This window comes from Taurulus bubalis (genome assembly GCF_910589615.1).
Source record: "Taurulus bubalis genome assembly, chromosome: 12".
In the NCBI taxonomy this organism is placed as follows: domain Eukaryota; kingdom Metazoa; phylum Chordata; class Actinopteri; order Perciformes; family Cottidae; genus Taurulus; species Taurulus bubalis.
The window spans coordinates 19,363,161-19,385,829 of record NC_136600.1 but is presented as its reverse complement, the minus strand read 5'-3'; the positions used below and the strand labels follow the sequence as shown (position 1 = coordinate 19,385,829).

The following is a 22,669-nucleotide window of genomic DNA, read 5'->3' as shown; positions in this document are numbered from 1 at the left end:
CCTCCTCCTGCATCTCCCTGCTGCTCCAGGAAGAGCAACCAGGGCGCCACGATATCTGTGTGTGCATAATATTTGTGTTCACACATATATCTGGAACATAAAGTTTGCGGCTGAATTAAAGCAGAAAGATCCTAACATCATTCCTAAATTCCTCTCTAAATGTAAGGCTATTCAGCACGTTGACCTGTCTTGAAAGAGTAGTAGTCCAAGATTGCGGGGAACAAGTTTATTCACTTTAATTTTTAGATTCAGATGTGAAAATCAATTTTTTTTTTAATCTGATTTCTTGTAAGAGGTGGAATTTTGTTTTGCTTGGTGATGTATCTGCTCCAAAGTCATTTGAAGTTGAGACAGAAGTTGCAGTAGCGATTGCTTGAGACAAACCTTTTCACAATGAAGAATGTGAAATAAATATGTTTATTCAAGAGTTACTCCTGGAGGCAATTGATAACTATTTCATCTTATCAACATGTTTAATATTTGTCTATCAGAACAAAGTGTGCAACCCTCATTGTTATCTGTTGTTTCTTATCTGACTGCACCCTATCAATGCTTGTGGACATTTCCTCATAACTTTACATCAGAAACAAGACTCCTTACAATTTTATGGACAAACCTCCTGTGAATTAGATGACGTCTCATGTATGAAATCTATGGACTCCTTTATCTTTAAGCTATAAGATGGTTTAAACCACAACGAGCAGGGTAGAACAAGTCATAATGCTTCTCTTTCCTGGGTCATAAAGATGTTTTTATAGAGGCTATCTATAATATTCCACAAGCAGAGATTATAGAAGTTTTATTGTGATTTCCCACAGAGAGAAGAGTTTATGTAGGTTTAGTAAATCATTCCTTCCCTCCGTGATATCAGTTCCTCATACTGTTTTACCAGCGTGAGTATAAGAGTTGTGCAGTGGTAACATTTATGAGGTGTAAGCTAGTATATTTGAATAGTTTATGGAAGCAGTAAAGAGTGAAATACATCATTTGCTAACATATACCATGTAAAACACCTCTTAAAAATGAGCTGTGAATACAAATGCAGATTTCACATTTTTTAAGCATATTCATTCATCATTCATGACTGGGAAGGCTCTTTTTCTTTTCACTGCATCCATCCAACAGTTAAACTTCACCAGTCTTTTCTGCAAAATAAGGAAATATGTGGAGCGAAGAAAAGGCAATGTTACATTACATACACTTAAGCATCTTTGAGCATCACAGAAAATTGAGAAATATGAGATTATAAGACGACATTTTTTTTAATGCTCATTCCATTGATCACTGATTAAAACCCCTTTCTATGCATTCAAGAAAAATTAGAATTTTCTATATGTTTGCGTTTGATAAATTAGGTCGAAAGAACATTGCAACCTTTTGATTGGTTAAGAGTACAGACAGTAAGTAATTATTGCACATCTGGTGTACAATATCATACATCTACCTGCATTGTACAAATGCATACTGCTTCAAGACTGGGTTATGGTTTGCCTCAGTGTCAGACATTACAATTTACTGCACAACTGAATTTGTATTTGCATATGTTGATATTGAGCCAATTGATTTGTTTTCCCCAATTATGTTAGTGTTCGAACGTCCTTTTTTAACTGTTAAATAGAGGGACAGAGACCTAATCATTTAATTGTATTAAAGACAATAACGCTTTGAATCTTAAAGCAATGGTCAAACTGTATGAGTACGAAATATTGACAATGGGTGGTGCTAATGTTGCGTATGTAAAACCTGTGTAACACACAGCGTGCACTGCTCTCAGCAGCATCCTGTTTAAATCTCATGTACATTTCTCTGTTTTGGGGCAATGAGTCCATGACCTGGTTCAGATTGATGTATTAATACTAACTCTCATCATTTGCTGCATATAGATTAACTCCCAATTATATGGCGTGATTAAAAGTCAGAGTAAAAATATTCCATAGATATTTAATATTAAAACCAGCTCCCAAACTGCCAACAAAATAGATATAGACCATTAAAACGCACACACTCTCACATACATCTCTCCTTTCCTCGCCTGAAAACACACACCTAAACATTTCGCGGCTATCTCTCTTACACCCCGGTGCTGGCTAAGTGGAATTAGAAAACCAACCCCGCGGTCTCATTAATTAATTAAACACCATGTGCCAGTGGCACCTGGGTACCGGTTATCGCTGTCACTCAGACACACCGTGATCTCAATAACCACCCCACCACAGGGCACTGGAACAGTGGAGGTGGGGGTGGAAGTAAGGGAAGGGACATTGATTCTTCTCTCCCAACTTTGAGGAAAAAGACAGTTTCTATTAAGATTGAGGAACAGGAAAAGATAGAAAAAAGACTTCAGATACCATTTTTTTTGTGTAGACAGTAAAGTGGGACACTTTTACACTGAATTACACTGTTTGTGGGTCTTTCCCTCCCTTACAGGCTCCACAGGGCCTTTTTATCATCTTGCCTGCGGGGCCCCTAAATCACTGCAGCTACGCCCTCCTCATCATCTACTCTTAATACCTCTGCATGTGGAAACACTGCAGGAACACAGACACACGCGCACACACTTGCGGACACACACAAAAACACAGACCTGCTTTTTGATTCTTGTCCTATATTCTGAAATATTCTGTATGGTTAATTCCTTTTCTTTACTTACCCAACTTAAGTAAAACAAAAATAATTAAAATGAAGGATAGCTCTATTATTTGATACTCGTGAGACCTTTGTCGATAATATTACACCCACATATGTATTTAACATTTTTAAAATCCAACAATTGCCTCAAAATGTATATTTTATATTCTACGTGCTCATGAAGTTTGTTGTTTTCTTTTTACATGAGCTCACAAACCAGATTCCTTAAAATGGCAATTCACCATCTAATTTTCAAACAACCCACAACGAATGTGGATTATTTCGGTGGTTAGAATGATTAATCTTTTTTTTCCACCATTGTATTTGCTCACGACAAGATCTTAGGATCACTAACATAAATTGAATGCAGTCAATCACTGTGATATTCCAAATGCTGGACCTTGGTATCTATTTCAAATGAAACCAAGGCCACCTGCACTAATTAGATCTAAAGGGACAAACAGTTCTAAAAAAAAAAAAAAATCTTTATCTTTGCGTTTAAGCTTTTGAAATTGACTCTGAAGAAATGTCTGAATCAATATGAGAAGTGGGAATTGAAAGCTCAATGCAGGTTAACCACATATTTTAAACAAACTGAAGCAAATATCAGAATATTTCCTTTTTGCATGATTGACTGATGACTGCCTGCCTGAACCTGATAGAATAATAGAGCACATTAGATTAATAGGTAACATATTAGGCTGCCTATCATCTTGAAACAGTTACATTCAAGGCTATCTGACTATTGAAGTCCTTTCAACTATTACACAACCTGTTTTCAGCGTCCCAATAATTGGAGAATGCACTTCAGTCCGTCTGTTGGCTTCAGCTCACAGCAACAATGGACCTTTTGGGAAACTTGGACAGCTTTTTTTCTCAAATGACATGGCGACAGGTGAGCAACACCTAACATATCCAGAAATGCTTCATCTTTATAGAGCAGTGCCTTCAGTCAAGGTTGTCAAGGTATGAACATGTTTATGTTTGCCAAAGTAAAACTATTTTTGGTCAAATATCTTAGAAATCTCTATTAGCTCTAATGTAATGTGTAATTAAGTGTGATTGTCAACATGAGGATTTCCACACCATAAGGTAAGAGTATGCTTTTTTCCATATTGAGATATTTTAAGATGTTCATTACTGCTGCTGCTAGACTTTGGGTCAAATTATTAAATTTGACATCCATAATTTTTATCATACTTAGATTTTCATAATAAATATAAATGCCTTCTTATTTGAATTCTGTGAGTAAATCAAGGGGAGAGAAAAAAAACAAGACATCTGGATACTTTGCGCTGCTTTAACTTTTAGCTCTTTTTACCTTTAGATTGATCCGAGTGTGTCCTCAGCAGAGGTTGGAGACTTGATTGAGTTTGTGCATCCATGGACAGGACTGTCTTTTTGGGGTGTTTATATGGGAGAAGGCTGTGTTGTCCATTTTGGAGTGGGAGGTAAGAAACTGAAATGTGGACTTTATATGAAATAATGTACAACTTAGAGTGTAAACTCAAATGTGTCAGCTGTCTTTTTCTTAAACACTTTATATTTCCCTGTAACTGTAAGATGAGAACATGGTACAGAGAAGCTGCCGCAGCTTCCTTCAACAACTGGTTCCAAAGTCAAATGGTGATCGTGTTCTGAGGAACACCAGAATCTGCAGACAGCGCATTACGGAGATCAAAGTGCCTCCAGGAACTCGCATCAGGGTCAACAACAACAAATACGACCTGGTTCCATCTCCAGAGGAGATGATGACGAATCGCTGTGATACGTTTCTGCAGCAGGAGTTCAAATACGACCTGGTGAACTTCAACAGTGAGCATTTCGCCACATTTGTTCGATACGGCCATGCTGTGTGCAACCAGGTTAGTTCACTGGCACCCGAGTGAAAGAGATTGTGTGGTGTGGTAAATACTATATATATATATATAAATATATATATAAATATATATGTTCAAATTATTTATTCACTCTTTTTAGGGTGCCTTTAAGAAAAAGAATGACGCACATGTGGATATAACTGAAACCCTGCAAATGATAATGCAACAACGGATGGAGACAGAAACTTAAGATCTTCAGCGGCGCTTCTCATGAATGTCATCTGTCACTCCGACTTTGATAATGAGCAAAAATAAAACTCCTTGGCTGCAATATTGTCTGAGAATGTTTTTATTTCACAACTCAAACACAATCAAATGTGTTCAATGAAAAGAAAGGATGGCACAACAATGACAACCTTTCTGTGCCTCCATGCTCCTCTGAAAAATCCTTAGCGAAGCCTAAAAACTTTACCAACAAAGCAAACTCCATAAGAGTCAGAAAAGTATGTGTCTTCTTGTTTATTAAGACTTCAGGAATGTCAATAAGAGTGTTTCTATACAGTAGGGGGGCTGAGGAGGGCAGCGCGCAGACACATTGACCTTCTGCTATTCTCCTCGTTGATAATGACCCAGACAAAGCCACACTGCCCATCAACCAGACCTCTAATAAAGCCAAACACTCTCTATCATCTCTTAATAACCTCACAGCAGCAAGAGTCATGAGCAGGCCAGCGTCTTCTGAATGTGAGGAGGGAAACAAAGCTCTGCGCGGACAGGAAGTAGTGGAAAGCATCCTGTTTATTGATCTGGGACTGTGCACACTGTACATTCTTCTTCATCCCCCAAACACACAAAGACAAAAAACATACACAGTGCAAAACATTTCACATCATCAAACCTTTTGGTGCGCTCATTTGCTCGGCTCTACACATGTACACTTACACACACAACCAGGTACACACTTGCCGGTGTGGTATTTTTTTCCAGAGATAGGATGGGTAAACTCGTTACTCTTGTCTTAATTGGTATAGAGATTCCGTCCTTTTTTTTTCTCTCGGCAACCCCTCCTGGGGAATGCTGATTGATTGTCCTCTGAGTCCTCATAATACCATCCTCCTCCCCCCCCGCGCCCCTCTGCCTGCCTGCACATTTACACATACATTCACTGCAAGAAGACATCCTCTTCACCTCACTGAAGACCCTTGTCATCCACAGACAATTCACAGTTCAGTAGAGGATAATTTTTCCAACTGTCTCCTGCTTCTTCTCCAGCGTTCCTATCACTGGCTCAGCCTGACAATGTACCCATACAGCTGGTTTGAGAAGGCCTGAAGAGAGAATTTATCTTGCACCCTCCTCCTCCCAGCTTGTCCCATGTCCCTGCGAAGCTGCGGCTCCCTCACAAGCCTCTCCATGGCCTTGGAGAAGGCCTCTGCCGTGGGCTCGCACAGAAAGCCCGTCTCCCCGTCTGCCACGCTCTCCAGGGGGCCCCCAGAGTTCACTGCGATAACAGGGCAGCAGCAGTACATGGACTCCACGGGAACTATCCCAAAATGCTCTCGGCTCGGGGTGTACAGCACAGCTGTGCTGCCCCGCAGCAGTGCCACCTTCAGTGAATCAGAGGGGGAGCGCAGGAAAGTGACAGAGTCTTTCAAGTGAAGCTGCGCTGCTAGATCTCTCAGTTCAGTATAATGTTGAACGTTCTCAGTAACTCGGTCATCGTAGCCCCCCGCCACCACCAGGTGAATACCTGCTCTCTGGCCTGGAGGAAGGCTGCTCATCAGGAATGCAAGAGCCTCCAGAGCCAGCCCCAGATTCTTCTTCCTCTCATATCGGTTCAGAGAGAGAAACAGGCAGGAGGTTCCCTCAGGGAGGAGCCCTTCCAGACCTTGTGCTTCACTGGACTGCTGGTCAAAAGTATGCGTGTTAAGGGAGGGATAGAGGACATCTGTCTGGACTCCTCTTAGACCACTAAAGGTCTCTGCGAAGATGCCTGCGGTGAACTGGCTGTTGACCAGAATCTAAGAGGAAGTACAGAGAGATTAGTTCATAAGGATCTCACATATATCACATGCATTTTAATTCTTGAAGAAATGGGTGACAGCCTGCAGTCTTTTATTATCCTGAAGTCTCAACTATAATCAAAATGTCAGTTTCTTTTCTGTCAGGGCCCTGAGCTCTTACAACAGTTTGCTCACAGAAATCAGGCTTTATGCCGTGTTATTCCTCTCTTAACCTGTTAAACAACATCTGGGTGAAATAAAAGTAATTCTGAGCAAATCAACTCAAACTTAACACACTGAGCTATAAAAAAATACAAATAAATCCACTAGTCCTTTCCTTGAAGGCAGCCTTTACCTGTGATAGCACTGCAATTCCAGTATACAGTTTATTATATTTATGATCTATAAGTGATCTTAAATATTTGTATCCAGTGTTATAAACCTGTTTTGTGCATCAGAATAAACGTATTGATTACTTACTGAGTCATACAATTTTAACCTTGTTACAGTTTAGAAATTACTTTCCTTCGGCAAAATGCAAAACCAATTAAAAATTAAATTGAGAAACTAAATGATATAATCTTATTAGGCCTTGCAACAGTCTGGTGACCTGTACAGGGTGTACCCTGCCTTCGCCCAATGTCAGCTGGGATCGGCTCCAGACTCCCTACAACCCTGAACAGGATAAGCGGTTAAAGATAATGGATGAATGGATCATCCTATTAGTTTTCTAAATTGATTGATTATGCTACTTATAAGACAATTACACAATCCTGCCTTGCAATCAGACCATCATAACCTGTAGAATGTTACAGCCGTCAACCCTCAGCTGTAACCTACCATGTCAGCCATGCCAGTGGTGCGTTCCTCCAGCCAGTCGATGGGAGCGCGATAAAGCTTCTTCAGGGCCGACTTCCTCTGGGTCAGTAGCTGGTCTGGAAAGTGACAGTAAAACAAAACCTTCTTCCTGAGGCGGGACAGTCGCAGCACCGGGATACACACTGACACCTGGGGTGAAATGAAAAGGGTATTAACATTTATTTTTTTACATGTTTTCCCTAAAATAATGTCTCCTTCTTGGCTAACCAGAAGAAAATATGGCAGCAGGAAAATACTAAATATAAAATATATATCATAGACATTCAACTAAACATTCTGAAATATAAATTGAGACTAGAATACATTAAATTATACACTGTGTTAATATATCTAACCAGTAATACAAAATTAAAACATACAAGTACTGCGAAAGCTTTTTGTGATCTTTGCATGACGTGTTTTGGATGATTGCAGTTTTGTTTATTTAAGAAGTGGGTCTGAATAGTGAGTTTTCTCTGTACTGGAATATTGTGCAAGAGAAAGGTGGCACCAAAGAAGCATATTTGTGTTAAATGAAAAGGGTATTAACATTTTTTTTTACATGTTTTCCCTAAAATAATGTCTCCTTGTTGGCTAACCAGTAGAAAATATGGCAGCAGGAAAATACTAAATATAAAATATATATCATAGACATTCAACTAAACACTCTGAAAGTCTGAATAGTGAGTTTTCTCTGTACTGGGATATTGTGCAAGAGAAAGGTGACACCAAAGAAGCATATTTGTGTTAAAGACAAAATAGTAAAAGATAAGCAAGAGAGGGTACACTTCATGGCCTGTTATAGTAAAATGATCAGACCAAAAAGAAAACACAAAACAATACAAAAAGGAGAAACAAAGAGACAGTCCACTGTTAACAATGGAATATATTATCTGAGCAACAGAGACAGTTAGAAGATACAGAAGGCCGGGGGAACTCAAATGAGTGACGACCATGCAGACAAATAGTTTCTGTAGGACATGACTCACTTGGTCACAGAAGATGACATCGTACTCCACTCCGCTGAGGAAGACCAGGAAGAGGGCCACATAGATCATCCTCAGGTAGGCACACAGGGCGTGCAGGTAACCAAACACATTGGTGGGTAGCCAGTCACCCACACACACCTATTAGACGAGTGATTGAAACAATACAAAAATAAGTGTGTCTTCTGAATTTGAGATATACTATTCTTTGTCTTTGTTGTGTTTCTTTGTGGAACAGTATTACGTAGTGTTAACGTACCACAGGTAGTTCTGGGTCCAGGGTCTCAGAGAAGCAGTGTGTTGGGTCGTAATGGGCCGTCCAAATCTGCACGCCACATCCCTGAGACTTCAGAGCAACAGCAGCATCTACCACCAGTCTCTCTGCTCCACCAATACCAAGGTCTGGATGGAGAAACACCACTCGCGCCATCCTGCACATAAAAATGATTAAAGTTCAAATTGAATCCGGAATATATTTACCTACAAGACAATGCTATTTTGGCAGGGAGGGAATTTAAACACATAGATGATCTAGAATGAGATAAATTGAGGAGCACAGAAAGGCCAGAAGACAATGCAGATCATCCCAAAATCAGAAGTGCAAAGGGCGTTTTAACAACAGCTTTAACATTTGCTTGATAATGTCTGTCAAAAGCAAACCATGTATTTACAGTATGAATCCACTCTCTCATTCCGTTAAGAGAAACTTTTCAGAATCGTATTGTTGAAAAACGTGACAATTTATCACTGTGTTTTATTAATAATGTCATTAATAACTGTTATCCCAAGAGGCACTGTCATATCATGACTGTGAAAAAGAAAATATTACGTCAAATGTACTGCAAACCATTGTGGCTGTAATAGTATCCCAACCAGCCTTATAACGTTACTAAAAGAAAACCACACGCTGGCACTACATTTAAAAAAGTCGAACTGATACAGGAACATAAACTACTTCTGATTTAGCTGAAAAAAAGTTATCCCTAGTGTTTTTAGCTGATGCAAGTTAGCTGTTACAGTCACGAGATCATGGTTGCTCGGCTATGTAGCTATTTATATTGTTACCCGTTTTAGAAAACTAACTTGGTGAGCAGTTTTCTTTGTAACTGAACACAGCTATATCTCCGCACAACCTAATTATAAAGCAATTATGTTTACCTTTTGGATCTCTCTAGCTAGTCCGGGCTCGGATGCCTGTGGTTATGCTCGTCTACGTGCTAGTAGCCGCATGAACTGTCAGGAAACTATACTGTTTGGACGCCATGTTGGATCAAATCATCTCTTGTGATCAAGGCTAGTCGGAGCTCTGAGTTTGAGCCACAATGGCGTCTGTTTCCTCGCTGTGACGGACGCGCTTCCTGTGAGACACGTCGCTTTCAAATCTAAGTGGACCAAAAATGTGCCTTTAAATTAAAGTACAAATACACTAAACTACTCTAAATTAAATATACTAAAGATGCTGCTGGATATAAAAAATATATTTTGTAATAAAAATCGCCCAAAAAAAGCACCTATAATATGTTTTAATTCATTATTTTTATGGTGAATGCGAACAGCTGGTCAGGCTTCTACTCGGTCTCATGCGCTGGTCTTGTGTTTTGCAGTCGTGTCCTTTTTAGACAAGCGTCAGCTTTGAGGGATCTCTTCTCCAGTTTTGACCAATTCACACACCGGCTGTCTGCTGTTCCTTTGACGTGGACATCGGCTTAAAGAAGGGATCAGAGTTTCACCTCGCATCGGGACAGATAAAAAACAAAATGGTAAGATACTCTGCTCAATAAACTGCTGGCGTACCAGCTCCTTTGCGCCCGTTGAACGTGAAACCTGTGCTCGCGTGTTGCTCTCTGTTAGCTAGCTTTACGGTTAGCTCATCAAATGTGGACGTGGCTCTTTTAAAACAATTCAAACGGTCACAAACACACATTTTACGATAGCCCACCTCTGAATGAATGAGTTATAACGTGATATGTTCCTGAGGACATTTGGTATGTTACCTTCGTTTAGAAGTTAACCCTAACTAGGGAAGGCCTTTGCTATCAGTCTCTGACATTAACACACTGTGTATAGTTCACAAACTATATCAATAAGATCGTCAGGAATCCTTGTTAAATCTCTTTCTAGAAATGTTGGAGTGTTGGGTTTTTTGGCCGGAAATTTATTTATGAGAGTGACAGGTTCCTGTCAGAAAGAGGGTATATTGGAGTTGAATCCTGTGTGTGTGTGTGTGTGTGTGTGTGTGTGTGTGTGTGTGTGTGTGTGTGTGTGTGTGTGTGTGTGTGTGTATGTGTGTGTGCGTGCGTTTGTGCGCGCGTTCGTTCCTTCGTTCGTTCATTCTGGTGTCTTCCCCTCAGCCTGGACCAGCAGCAAGTGCAACCAATGTTGGGGCATCTAGCCGTTCCCCCAGCAAGACAGTGGCTCCCCGTGCAGCCGGCTCCACTGTCAGACAGAGGTGAGGTACACACGCACGCTCTACCAAACTTTTACCTCTGCTCTTTATCCTGTAGAAAGATGGGTAAGTGATTACAGATGTGTGACAGACCTGCTGAAATGGATGCCGTAACAAAATGAATGAAGATTCTTCGATCTAGGATTCAAGTCTATAGTACAAACATGATGTCAATCATTTTCTACAGTCATCACAGATTTCAAACCATTTAAACACCAATTGGAAATCTGAGTTGAACTTGTTGGGTCTTGGCCACCATCAGCAATGCACAACATGAGGGAATGTATATATTTTTAGAAGAATTTAGTTCATCACTCCAGTAAAAAACTTGGAAAATCCATGAAGCATTAAAGCTGTTGTGGCAACTCAAGGTTTTGCTTACAAAGACACTTTATATATGTTTTCTCCATTGATGTGTGAGCTGTTTATTGGCCACCACTGGAAAAAGTAGGAGATGGCTTTTTCATTAAACATGAGATATAAGTAATGTTGTCATCTTGCTTGCACACACTCTGTTATTGTTTGCCGAGTACACTGAGCATTGACCCCGTCGGCTCATGTCTTCATGATGTAAAGAGTGATTGATGATTTTCAGATCCCTTTATTTTTGTGTGCCCTGAGTAGATTAGAGCAGGAGATAGATGTTGTGCTGTGGGCTTAATCAGTGTGTAATCAGGGGCTCGTTGTTACCTCTCATTATTACCCATTACTATCACCCTCTTCATTACCTCATTAACCTCTATTTAATCTCATCACATGAGGGAAGCGGCCATGAATCACCGCACTCTTTCATCAGCAGCTATTATAGTTTGTTACATTGTGAATACAGTGTTAATGGCAACGATTTTTGACTTGGGGTATGTGTGTTCCACAGGAAAGCTACCAGCAGCGGTACCCGCAGCGGTGGCAGGACCACAGGATCTGCAGGTACTGGTGGCATGTGGCGCTTCTACACAGAAGACTCGCCAGGTCTCAAAGTGTAAGTACAGTTCATAAAAGCAGAACACAGGGACATAAACATGAGCAAACAAATTTAGCCACTGACACGCGTACTAATTCTCAGGACTTCCGACACTTGATATCATTAGTGTCGTGTATATATTTTCATCGGGTAGAATGGAAGGAATGTTTAATGGCAGGAAATTGGACAGACGTGCCTCTGTGGTCAAAAAAATTATCATTGCTGTGTGTGTGTGTGTGTTTGGAAAGCACAGCACACTTTTATAAAACTCAACCCCGTGAACTTTTATCCTGCTGCATCCTCGCCCCGAATATTAAAGGAGGCGTCCTGTCTCCTGGCCATAGCCGGCTATGGTTGATCGATGGTGCTGTGGTGGTTATTGAGTGTGGCTCTCCAGCAGTCGAAGGAGGGCAGACTCGCCATACAGTTCTGTATATCGAGTGCGTGTTTGTTCCTGCGTTAGACGCTGGCCTCAAAGCTTCATTAAAGGATGCACTCTGAAAGGTCAACTCAATTACAGCCTTCTGACAGGGAGAGGAGGGGGCCGCTGAGGAGATGGTTGGCATGGCAATGCTGCTACTTAGCGGTGCACCCCTCCACCTCACTCAGTCCCTCCTTCAAAGATGAGAGCGCCTCCTTGTTTCCTAAACTCATCAATAAAATCAGCCACTCCACTAAGACTCTCGCTGTGGTTGGAGTTTGAGCAAATTATGTTATGTTTTTTTGTGTTTGGGTGTTAATCTGATTAATGATCATTTTGTTTTTGTCGTGACAGCGGCCCGGTGCCAGTGCTTGTGATGAGTCTGCTCTTCATTGCTTCAGTCTTCATGCTGCACATCTGGGGGAAGTACACCCGCTCTTAAACTCTACCTGATGACCTCTGACCCTGCGGCTTGGCTTCTTAACACATTGGACCTGGACCAAACAACAAATGAACAACCACCATTTTCCCCTGGTTCCCTTCTGCACTATCACTACAACAAACAACATGATTTATTTCTTTTTTTTTATGCGACCGAATCAGTACATGATCTTCATCTGCACGGATGTTGGTATCCACTTTGCTGCGTTTGCCCTTCCTGTGTTTTTAAGATCTGAAGGGGTGAACGGGAGGAACCCATGCTAGCCCACCACTGATGTAGTGTGTGTGTGTGTGTATGTGGCTCTCCCTCCAAGCAGCTTGTTCCCACCACTGCTGCATGACGGTTCAGTGCAGTAGTCAAGGACATTGTTGTTTTCAGGCCTCAGCAAACATTTCCTCTTGTAGCCTGAATTTCATTTTTTTTAAACATTTGTACAAATGTAATTGTAATATTGTACAATTAAAAGAAATGTAAAAAAAAAATCAATATTTGTGTTGAAATGTACCCTTCTGCACTGAAATAATAACCCAGTTTTGTGTTTGACATATACATATTTTCAGTGACAAGTGATTTACTATTTTGACTGTGAACTTTCTGTAACCACTGCCAGATGGTTGAAGGCATTTATGAAGCTTTGTTTTAATGAAAATGCTTTCAGGCAGGACAGGATTATGAAGAGAACCACTGAAATGTTAAGTGTTACATTTCAGTGTGACTGACAGTTCACCTAATGCTTAATTGGCTTAAACACCTTCAAACTACCCTCAACGTATTTACAGTTTTGGTTCAACAAGATAACACACACATACATAAAAGCATCTTATCTGATACCAGCTGCTTTAAAATGAGGTTTGACTGGATCAAAGTGTTTTGATGCCTCTGAACTTTTCCATTCAGAGGCATCAGCCTCCAACATGGGCCGCCCCGGGGTTTGTCCTTACCACCCGTACTGAAGCTTTTTTTTTTTTTTTGCCATGCAATAATTGCAGACAGGCAAAATTAGTTTTGAATAGTGTCAAGTCTTCAAAGTGTTAATAATACCAGAAGGTATACAAGATGCAGGACATCAGTATATGGCTTTTGTCTGATGACCTAAATACTGAATGTTCTATACTATTTATTAGTTTCTCCTACTTTACATGAATGTGCATTTAAATCTGGTGCTTCGAGGATAATATACCAGAACTATCAGTTGACGGTTAAGGGAAAGTAAATACCTGTATAATACTTTTTCTTTAATCGTTCTCTAAAAAACATTTAATTAAAAAGTTCTTATTGCATGTTGTTTGAGCCCAAAAAAGATACTCGAATAGCTTGTAAAATCAAAATAATACTGCATTCTGGTTTTCTTGTAAAATCACTGAAAGGCCCTGAACATTCATCTGAATCTCAGGTGTCTGTCTTTTCCTGAAGGGGGCACTGCAGACTATTCTCTGAATAGCACTGGCCCAAAGAATATCAAGATATAACTCACTGAGGGAAGGCACCAGCACATGTTCTGTGTGGGGATTTTCTTTTTGTCAATCTAATCATATCATCATGATACCGTGTAACATGTTATATGAGTAGCATATCCACAGGTGTATGTGTACCAAAGAGACAGCTGGTGCACCCAAAAATCAGATACAGAATATATTTTTGGTTACAGCCTTACAAAAACTTTATTTATTGAAACTTACGCTATTATGGTTAAATTGTAATAATAGTTACTTTTATAAAAATAAATTCATAATAGTTTTCTTCAAAAACAACCATCTGTCATGCAGAATGTATCGCCACACATCTGTTTGATAATTCAAATGTTTTATAACCAGACTATTGAGTCCATTCTTTTTCGATGAAAACCAATATAAATGAGCTGAGTGGTACAAAAGTAAATGATGAGAAACAGCATCAGATTTGATTTAAACTGTGAAACTGTAAGAACGTATGACGTGATCAGTATCAGGCTGTGATCGGCTGGCCCAACCTGCATCTCCAGGTTACCTGTGTTGAATATAAAATCACCAGCTGTCTTGAACCTGTGTGTGTGTGTGTGTGTGTGTGTGTGTGCGCGCGCACACATACACGCTTGTACTTAGTGTTAAACGTAGCATTCTGATCCTGTTCATTAATTCATTCTGTTGCTATGGTTCTGCTTTCCCACAGGCTTCCAGTGTTCGTGGCAAACTCGGGCACTACTGCCACATCACTCTCCCTGTCGTCCCTGTCCCACACACACACACACACACACACACACACACACACACACACACACACACACACACACACACACACACAGATGCACTCACGAACTCTGAGGCCCAATTCATGGTGGCACAACACGGCAGTGAGCCAGAATAATTCAACAGAACAATTAAATATGAAGGAGCCGTGGCGAAGCTGTCCCTCAGTGTTCAGGAGTCAAACAGGCCCAGGCAGCTCGAGGAGCGCTCCACACTGCTGCTTGCAACCTGTAGTTACAAACTTCTCTTGACACCGTCTATACAAGTCAACTTAGTGTTTCATCAAGGGGTAGAAATGAGGGAGAATATTCCTAACGCTGGGACCAGGGTCCTTAGTCTTTGTGTTTTGGACTGAGAGACACATCAATACCGCTCAGTAAGCACTAACATTTTTAGTAGATTTAGTACATTTTTACACTGGTGTTTCTCCATGTTTGTGCTTGTTTTTTTATTTGTGGAAATGTTTTTGGTTGCAGTTGACTGCACACACCTAGTATAAATGTTAGACAGGTGAATGCTGGATTTTATCCTCAGAAAGGCAGTTGGCCACAGTTAGTGTGCAACTTTCTTTGTTGCAAGAAAACAAGAAGATATTTGAAGTGACCAGAAAAGCAAAGCCTATATCTCTCTCGTCTCCATAAATCATCCTGCACATGAGACATTTGTCTCGTGGAAAGAAAGAGCGGAGTGAGAGATGGGAGGAGAGCGAAAGAAAAGAAGAGAAGCTTTCTTCAGAGTGCTTCCTCTGTGTCTTTTTCACCAGAAACCCATATCCTGTGAAGAAACCACACGCTTTCACAAGGGATGGTCCCTTACATAGAGAGAGTTGAGCATGCACATGTGCACACACATACACACACACTTAGGGAGAACTGTAAATAGGTCACATGTATTTTCTGTTCAAAACATGCTGCTCTGTGGTTTCACATGGAGGAAAAAGAAACAGTTGAAGTAAGTCTCTCTGTGGCTACGTCACTACCTCCCTCCTCCATCACACACATGTTTATGCTGAGTGTCCCACCCTGCAGGTTAATACAGCTATCAGAATATCAGGTGCAGCAGAGGGCTTATAATTTGCAACTCTCCTTTCCTTTCAAAGACAGCGCAGAATATATTCCTTCTTCAAATGAGTGTGAGCGCCCAGTCATGCACGCACGGATGTCAAGTATGTGTATGTGTTTTTGAACAGATCACATGGTTGGTAAAGCGTGGTATGAATCGTCAGGCGGGTAGAATCGATCCACGCTCACCGACCAAGTGAATCCTGAGGGATTTCCCCCCAAAAAATGAGCGCTGGTTAAGGGGATGCAAGGACACTTGTCTCAGGATCCACACAGCGAAATGACATACAAGCTGTACACAGGCCCCTCAGCGTATCTGTTTAACAATACATGGAGCAGTATACAGGTATAGGCAGTGGTGAACTAAGTTGTCAGCTTGTTCACTTAAGTAAAAAAAAAACATGAAGTCAATTAAAAATAGTTAATTTATATAAATAATCATGCATTTTGAAGTTCCTTAGAATAAAATGTACAAATGTTTTGTGCCCTTTTTTATTTATATGTTTATTACATTAAAAAAGTACTTTCCCCAAAGAAATCTCTACTTTTACTTTAAGTTGCATGAAACAGTAATCCTTTCTCAACATCTAATACTTTCTCTGCCTTTTATTGCAAAATGGCTTCTACATTGCTTTTTGATTTTATTGTAAACTTTGTTAATATCCTATTTACTACTCTATTAACTATATATTGTACCTCAAGGCTCCCTACGGAGGATCAGACTGTTGAAGAATACATGTTTAAATCTTTTACATTCTCTGTGATGTGTGTGTGTGTGAGTGTGTGTTCATGTTGGCTCAGTTGCTGCGATCATAAGACCCGTGATGAGGCAGTGATAGTCAGTAGCATAGCAGCCAATTGGTGCAACACTCTGTTAATGACCAGTGATCAGCAGGTCTGCTGAGAGGGAAGAGCTTGTTCACTGTAAAATAATCTGACTCCATATTTTGCATCCAGACCACATGGTCTCTGTCATATGAACTGGTCGGGTCACGAGGGTCGGAGGGAGCTGTGACACAGAGAGAGAATGTGTGAATGTGTATTTGTGGGTATGTGTGCCAGCGTGAGGCTCCCTGATCTCTCTGGACTCTCCTTGAGAGAGAAATAAGTCAGAGTCGGAGCCAAGACTGATTCTACATCTATCAGTACCTCATCTCTCACTCTCTAATCCTCTATGTGTCACACACTCACTTTGTGTTTAATGCATGAAAGATGAACAGCGTGAAGCCCATTCCCTCTGCATGAAGGTGGAACTGTAAGACCAAATAGCTACTTATATTTCTACTAAGTTCTGTTGCATCTGTCAAGGGTGCAGAGTTGGAACTTTTAGTTATAGTGACAGAAACAGAACTGTGTATTGTGTATTTGGTAATAATATTTAAACAAATTGAGTTAGCATTTGTATCTGCAGTACGTTAACACAATAGCTCCATTGATGAATATACTGTTCATCGATGTCAAAGATAACATTTTCAGTTCTGAGATCAAGGTATGTCTAGACTGGCCATTCACAAGCCAAATACCTAAATTATACCTAATCAAACGGATGAGTTTTAGATATTATCCAATAAACAGTAAAGTATCTTCAGAGTTTCCACTCAAACAAAATGTATCTGCTTCAAACTAAACAACTCTCATTGGTTTGTTTAGCGCCCTCATAACCTAATTTTGGGTTGCAGCAGGGAAATGTTTTGAGATAAAAAGCTCTAAAACTCCACTGTACATACCTGCTTAGCACCAACCAGCAGACCGACACAGGAAGCGACTAGCTGGTGATAATGGTTGAGCATTTAACAGCTAAAGAGCCAGATATTTCCCTCAGGAGTTGGTAGAGACCAAAACCAGAGCTAACAGACTGTTCATAATGGACAAAAACACAACTCCTAATGCAACTGCTGTTCTGTGTCTGCTGGATGTGTAAATAGTCAACGGTTTGCTAACATGCTTAACTGAAAAGGCCAGAAATCACATCTATTTTCTGCTGCCCCCAAGTGGCCAAAAAGATCTGTTATTGCAAAAATAAGCAACTGTGTTGGGCAAATTAATGTCAAATATACAGCTGCCAAGTCAATATTCTCACTCAGTCCCCGTGTGCACATGTACATGTTTTATGATTTTCACAGTGCTGGCACTTGGTTATTAAATTGATAGAGCAGAAAACTGTCTAAAATCACAAACAGGTTTTTGATAGATTCATTAATTGATTGAATTTAAACTAGAGTGGATGAAACAGATTAGGAAGATATCAATAATAAATGAAGATCTAGTGCAATATATTGAGATTAGAAGCATGAAACACAGCAAGTATATCAGAGCTCAAAGGACAAAGAGGGAAAAAAGAAAGCAATGTAACAACAAAAATCAGACAAATAAATAGTCAATAGACAAGTTAAATAGAAATGGAAATTGAGATCTTGAAGAAGGATATGGCTCCAACGGTTGAGTTTATAAGAACAAAGGAAGGAAAACAAATATCAAAAGAGTTGAAAAAAATAGAGGTTGAGCACAAGCAAGACGTAAAACAAAGAGAGAAGAGGCACAAGATGCTGGAGAGAGATATGAATAACTACAGGAAGATGGAAACAAGTGGAGACAGTCGATGGTGGAAGAAAACCAAAAGACAATGAGCAGGTCTACAGTGATGATATATGCAAAGAATGGAACAATGTGGAGGCTCAACTAAAGACATAGATGAGAGCTGAATATAACCTTAAAAGAACAGGGAGAGGAAACCAAACGAAGGATCAGTTAACTTACAAACAGTGGCTCAAAGAGCAGAATATACTGTAAAAGTCAAACTTGACTGAATTTATTGTTGTTATGTGTTGTGTGTGTGTGTGTGTGTGTGTGTGTGTGTGTGTGTGTGTGTGTGTGTGTGTGTGTGTGTGTGTGTGTGTGTGTGTGTGTGTGGATGGGTTACCATAAGGAGAATCCCAGGATGGAGGCCACATTGGCCCCCATCGAGCCTGGCGATGCCCCGTGTGACTCCCACAGGCACGCAGGGCCAACTGGGCTGTGATGTCATAAGCATGTGTCCCCCAAGCACCCCCGCCCCGAACCTCCCCGTCACCGACTGCCAGCTTGCAGCAGAGCGGATCAGACTGGACCCTCAGGGACACTCTGGCCACGGCGGGACATATTTAAGGAGGAGGGTTTGAGTGACACAGCTGTGCTGAGTGTCTCAGTTGTCAGCCTTGTGCTTACTAATATTATAGACACTTAGTGTGTGTGTGTGTGTGTGTGTGTGTGTGTGTGTGTGTGTGTGTGTGTGTGTGTGTGTGTGTGTGTGTGTGTGTGTGTGTGTGTGTGTGATTGTACGGGTGTTGTTTATGTGCAGCGTATTTTTAGGTGACTGTATTTTCCACTCCTTGTGCAGCACTCCAGGGCAGCCACAGAGGGGAGAGGTGAGGCAGATAAGTGTGTGTGCGTGTGTGTGCGCGTGTGTGTGTGTTAATGTTCTTCATTAAACTGAATTAATGTTGTCTGAATGATTATATTAGCACACGCTTCTTTGTAAATAGGTACAATATTTGTTAGATTCCATCTATATTACAGCCTTAAACAATGCTGGAATAACTTACTTTCACTGGTCAAACATCACAAACCCACAAAATAATGACGTGCACAGGCTTTCTTTTTAGGTTTTTCTTCACGATAGAGCCGAGAGCGTTCATCTCTGAGTCATAGCTGTCATTCTCTTGGCTGGATCATCTAAATCAAATACTTCCTACAATACATTTAAACGATACAATTAAACGATACTCTGGGAACCTTACTCTGTATGTGAAAGAGCAAAATGAGGTGTTCATCCTGTAGAACTGCAGAAATAAAAGGTGTTTTTCTGGTAATCATATTGTCAGGTTTATGACTTTGGTATGTATGGTATGTGTGCACATACTACAGATGCATGCACTAGGTGTGGTAAGGTGGTTCCTTTAAAGGAACATTGTTCTCCATTGTAAATTAATAGATGTATCGTTCATGAACTCTCTCTCTCTCTCTCCCTCTCTCTCACTCTCTCTCTCTCTCTCTCTCTCTCTCTCTCTCTCTCTGCATCGCGCCGAGCGGCTTGTACACAACATACAGGCGTGTCGGTTTTGTGGTTTATGTGATCTCATAAGCTTTACACAGGATAAGCGGAAGAGTCACTGATGAATGAGGAAGGCCGTCACATATAATGAGTGCAGTCTTCAGTCAAATGTCGGATTCATATAAACTAATACATAACATGGTTATGAATGATTTAACATTTTTCTGGTGCACAATGCACATTTTGAGGGGCTTGGGATCCTCAAAACATCGTACAAAAATTGACACACGCTTCAGAACGTTTTGCAGTAATTGGACTTGGGAGTGGACAGCATGCTCCAAAACACCCCAAATGCACGCCAGGGTTGGGATAAAATTCCCTTGATGAACGTTTGAGGACCCAAAAACTCAGGAAAGTCTGCCTCCATGTTCAAACTAGTAGTTGTTTGATGTCATGTTGTATTGAGGCTTGACTGTGACAAGCCGGCTCTCTAGCGCCACCTTCACTTTTGGCTCTCGAACGCATTTTTTACCACTTTTGTGTGTGCGTGCGTGCGTGCGTGCGTGTGTGCGTGCGTGCGTGTGTGTGTGTGTGCGTGTGTGTGTGTGTGTGTGTGTGTGTGTGGTAAAGTTTGACAAGTGTCCAGGAAGTAGAACAGCTTAAGGAGTGGAGACATAATGTGAATAGATTTCTTATGCATGCCCGAGTTTCAAATACAAAACTCAGACAACTCAGCTCTGTTTGTGGACACATTTTAGATTTTACACATCATAGAGGTCATTCTACGTGTTTCTTGCATTTTGCTGTGGGCCTGAAGTCAGATGTCGATGCAGAGAATGTTTGTGCAACCCCTTTTCAAACTACATTTTCACTTGTAATTCTCCTACAGCTGATCTCAGTGCTTTTCTAAACTCTCTTACTTGGAACCACAGTCTTGGCACACTGCCCTGACTTTCACATTGAATAGGTATGTTTTGCTCTCTGCGTACGTGATGCAAGAATTTGCATATTAGTTCTTTTGTGCTGAATGAGCACATACCGTACTCCTGGGATAACAGATGGTCTATCTCTCTGTGTGTGTGTGTGTGTGTGTGTGTGTGTGTGTGTGTGTGTGTGTGTGTGTGTGTGTGTGTGTGCGTGCGTGTGTGTGTGTGCGTGTGTGTGTGTGTATGTGTATGTGTGTGTGTGTATGTGTGTGTGTCTCTTTCTCTCACTCTCTGACTGAGCAGGGAATTTCCTTATAATGCTCCAGTGTAAATCAGGTGTGTTTGAGGGGCTTCTGTGTGTTTGTTCATGTGTGTGGATGCATGTGTTTGACAAAACACATGCCAAAGCCCCAAGCAATAGAGAAGATAATAACATAATAACAGGCTAGTGCTCCAGTCAGAATTCTCCGGTAGCCTCGGGGTGAGGTGTCAGTTTGTGTGTGTGTGTGTGTGTGTGTGTGTGTGTGTGTAACCCTTTCCCTTCCGCCTGACTTTTTGTATTATTATTGTTCTTCTCTCTCTCCCCTGCAGTGGTGGAAGAAGTATTCAGATCTTTTATTTACAAAAAAGTACTCCATTCAGTCATGCATTCAAAATAATACTTAAATCAAACTATATAAGTAGTATCAACTAAATGTACCTCATGTTATATGTTGTTTCTACTCATAATGCATCAATGTATAAGTAGCATTTCACTGTTGGTGCTGGTTGAGGTGGAGCCAGTTTTGATTGCTTTATTGCTTTTGATTTTGTTGAGCAAAATCTTAAACTGAAAAGCAACTGGTAACTACAATCAGAAAACATGTTATTTCCCTCTAAAACGTATTACGTAACATTAACTACAATTACTCCTGTGTAGAACCGGAGTAAATGTACAGTTACTTTCCACCACTGGTTTCTTCCTCCTCGTCCTTTCACCGCTCTGTGCGCCTGCTTCCCACTGATGTTCACTAGTTGCTTGCATAAATAAAATGATGAGAAGAAGAACAGGTAAAACACAAACCCAAAGATACAATCTGCTGGGGGTGAAAAATGCAGTCTTGCAGATTTTTCTCACAGAGATTTTTCAGGGTGAATGACTGATGAGTGGGGACAGACGATAAACATGAGTAAACACGACAGTGGGAGCGTGTGTGTGTGTGTGAGTGTGTGTGTGAGTGTGTGTGTGAGTGTGTGTGTGTGTGTGTGTGTGTGTGTGTGTGTGTGTGTGTTAGCTCTGAGCATTGGACTGTTTCTCTATGTATTATTAAGAAGCTGTAGAATACAAGGAAACACAGGAGATTGTCTTGTTTTGGCAGAGAACTTGTTTTTCTCTGAGGGTGTTTCATATTGATGATTCTTTTGTGAGTCAGTGATTTGTAGCCAAAGTTAGATAACTTTGATTCAACTTCATGTTTTGGGAAGTTAACATTGACCTTTTTGATATTTTCATTTAAAATGATTTCACAGTTAGACAGATTAGACTGGGTTAGTCACAGATTTACAAGGTTACACACAAACATGCACACGTACAAGTGTGTGTTTGCCTGGCTATGAGGAGTGGTGGATCCAGGTCGCCGTTGGATGTCACTTCTAATATCGTCACATGGCCACTGGAGCTCTATTATTCATAAGATCAATGTTGAGATTCAACATGGCCTGATATAGTACAACCTTTCCCCCTGAGACTCTTCCGCTCCATTTTTCCGACTCAATATTCCTCAGAAGATTATTTTCCCTTCACAGTACTCTTTTCTGCTGAGATTGAGTTGTGAGAGCTGTGAACATGAAAACGGAGCGTGTTCACCTCAAGGGGATGAGCC

General features: G+C 40.7%; 3 protein-coding genes across 3 annotated transcripts; 2 read left to right on the top strand and 1 right to left on the bottom strand.

The window, feature by feature from the left end:
* Positions 1-3,469: 3,469 nt before the first annotated feature.
* LOC306745349 (phospholipase A and acyltransferase 2-like) lies at positions 3,470-4,698 on the top strand (the record flags this gene model as incomplete). The annotated part of the gene is made up of 4 exons (XM_079228114.1): positions 3,470-3,523; positions 3,956-4,079; positions 4,192-4,493; positions 4,609-4,698. The coding sequence occupies 4 exons, from the start codon at positions 3,470-3,472 to the stop codon at positions 4,696-4,698; spliced, it is 570 nt and encodes a 189-aa protein (XP_079084240.1).
* A 103-nt stretch (positions 4,699-4,801) lies between these two features.
* Positions 4,802-8,725, bottom strand: alg2 (ALG2 alpha-1,3/1,6-mannosyltransferase; the record flags this gene model as incomplete). The annotated part of the gene is made up of 4 exons (XM_079227730.1): positions 4,802-6,469; positions 7,292-7,459; positions 8,299-8,436; positions 8,555-8,725. The coding sequence occupies 4 exons, from the start codon at positions 8,723-8,725 to the stop codon at positions 5,729-5,731; spliced, it is 1,218 nt and encodes a 405-aa protein (XP_079083856.1). The 3' UTR covers positions 4,802-5,728.
* Positions 8,726-9,926: 1,201 nt separating this feature from the next.
* On the top strand, positions 9,927-13,040 carry sec61b (SEC61 translocon subunit beta). The gene is made up of 4 exons (XM_079228198.1): positions 9,927-10,055; positions 10,647-10,744; positions 11,616-11,720; positions 12,478-13,040. The coding sequence occupies exons 1-4, from the start codon at positions 10,053-10,055 to the stop codon at positions 12,563-12,565; spliced, it is 294 nt and encodes a 97-aa protein (XP_079084324.1). The 5' UTR covers positions 9,927-10,052; the 3' UTR covers positions 12,566-13,040.
* The last annotated feature ends 9,629 nt before the right edge of the window (positions 13,041-22,669 follow it).

What these genes read in the sequence shown, in the direction of transcription:
- sec61b (XM_079228198.1), top strand. An exon ending in GGCTCCACTGTCAGACAGAG is followed by an intron (nt 10,745 to 11,615) that starts GTGAGGTACACA and finishes TGTGTTCCACAG; the next exon opens with GAAAGCTACCAGCAGCGGTA. An exon ending in GACTCGCCAGGTCTCAAAGT is followed by an intron (nt 11,721 to 12,477) that starts GTAAGTACAGTT and finishes TTGTCGTGACAG; the next exon opens with CGGCCCGGTGCCAGTGCTTG.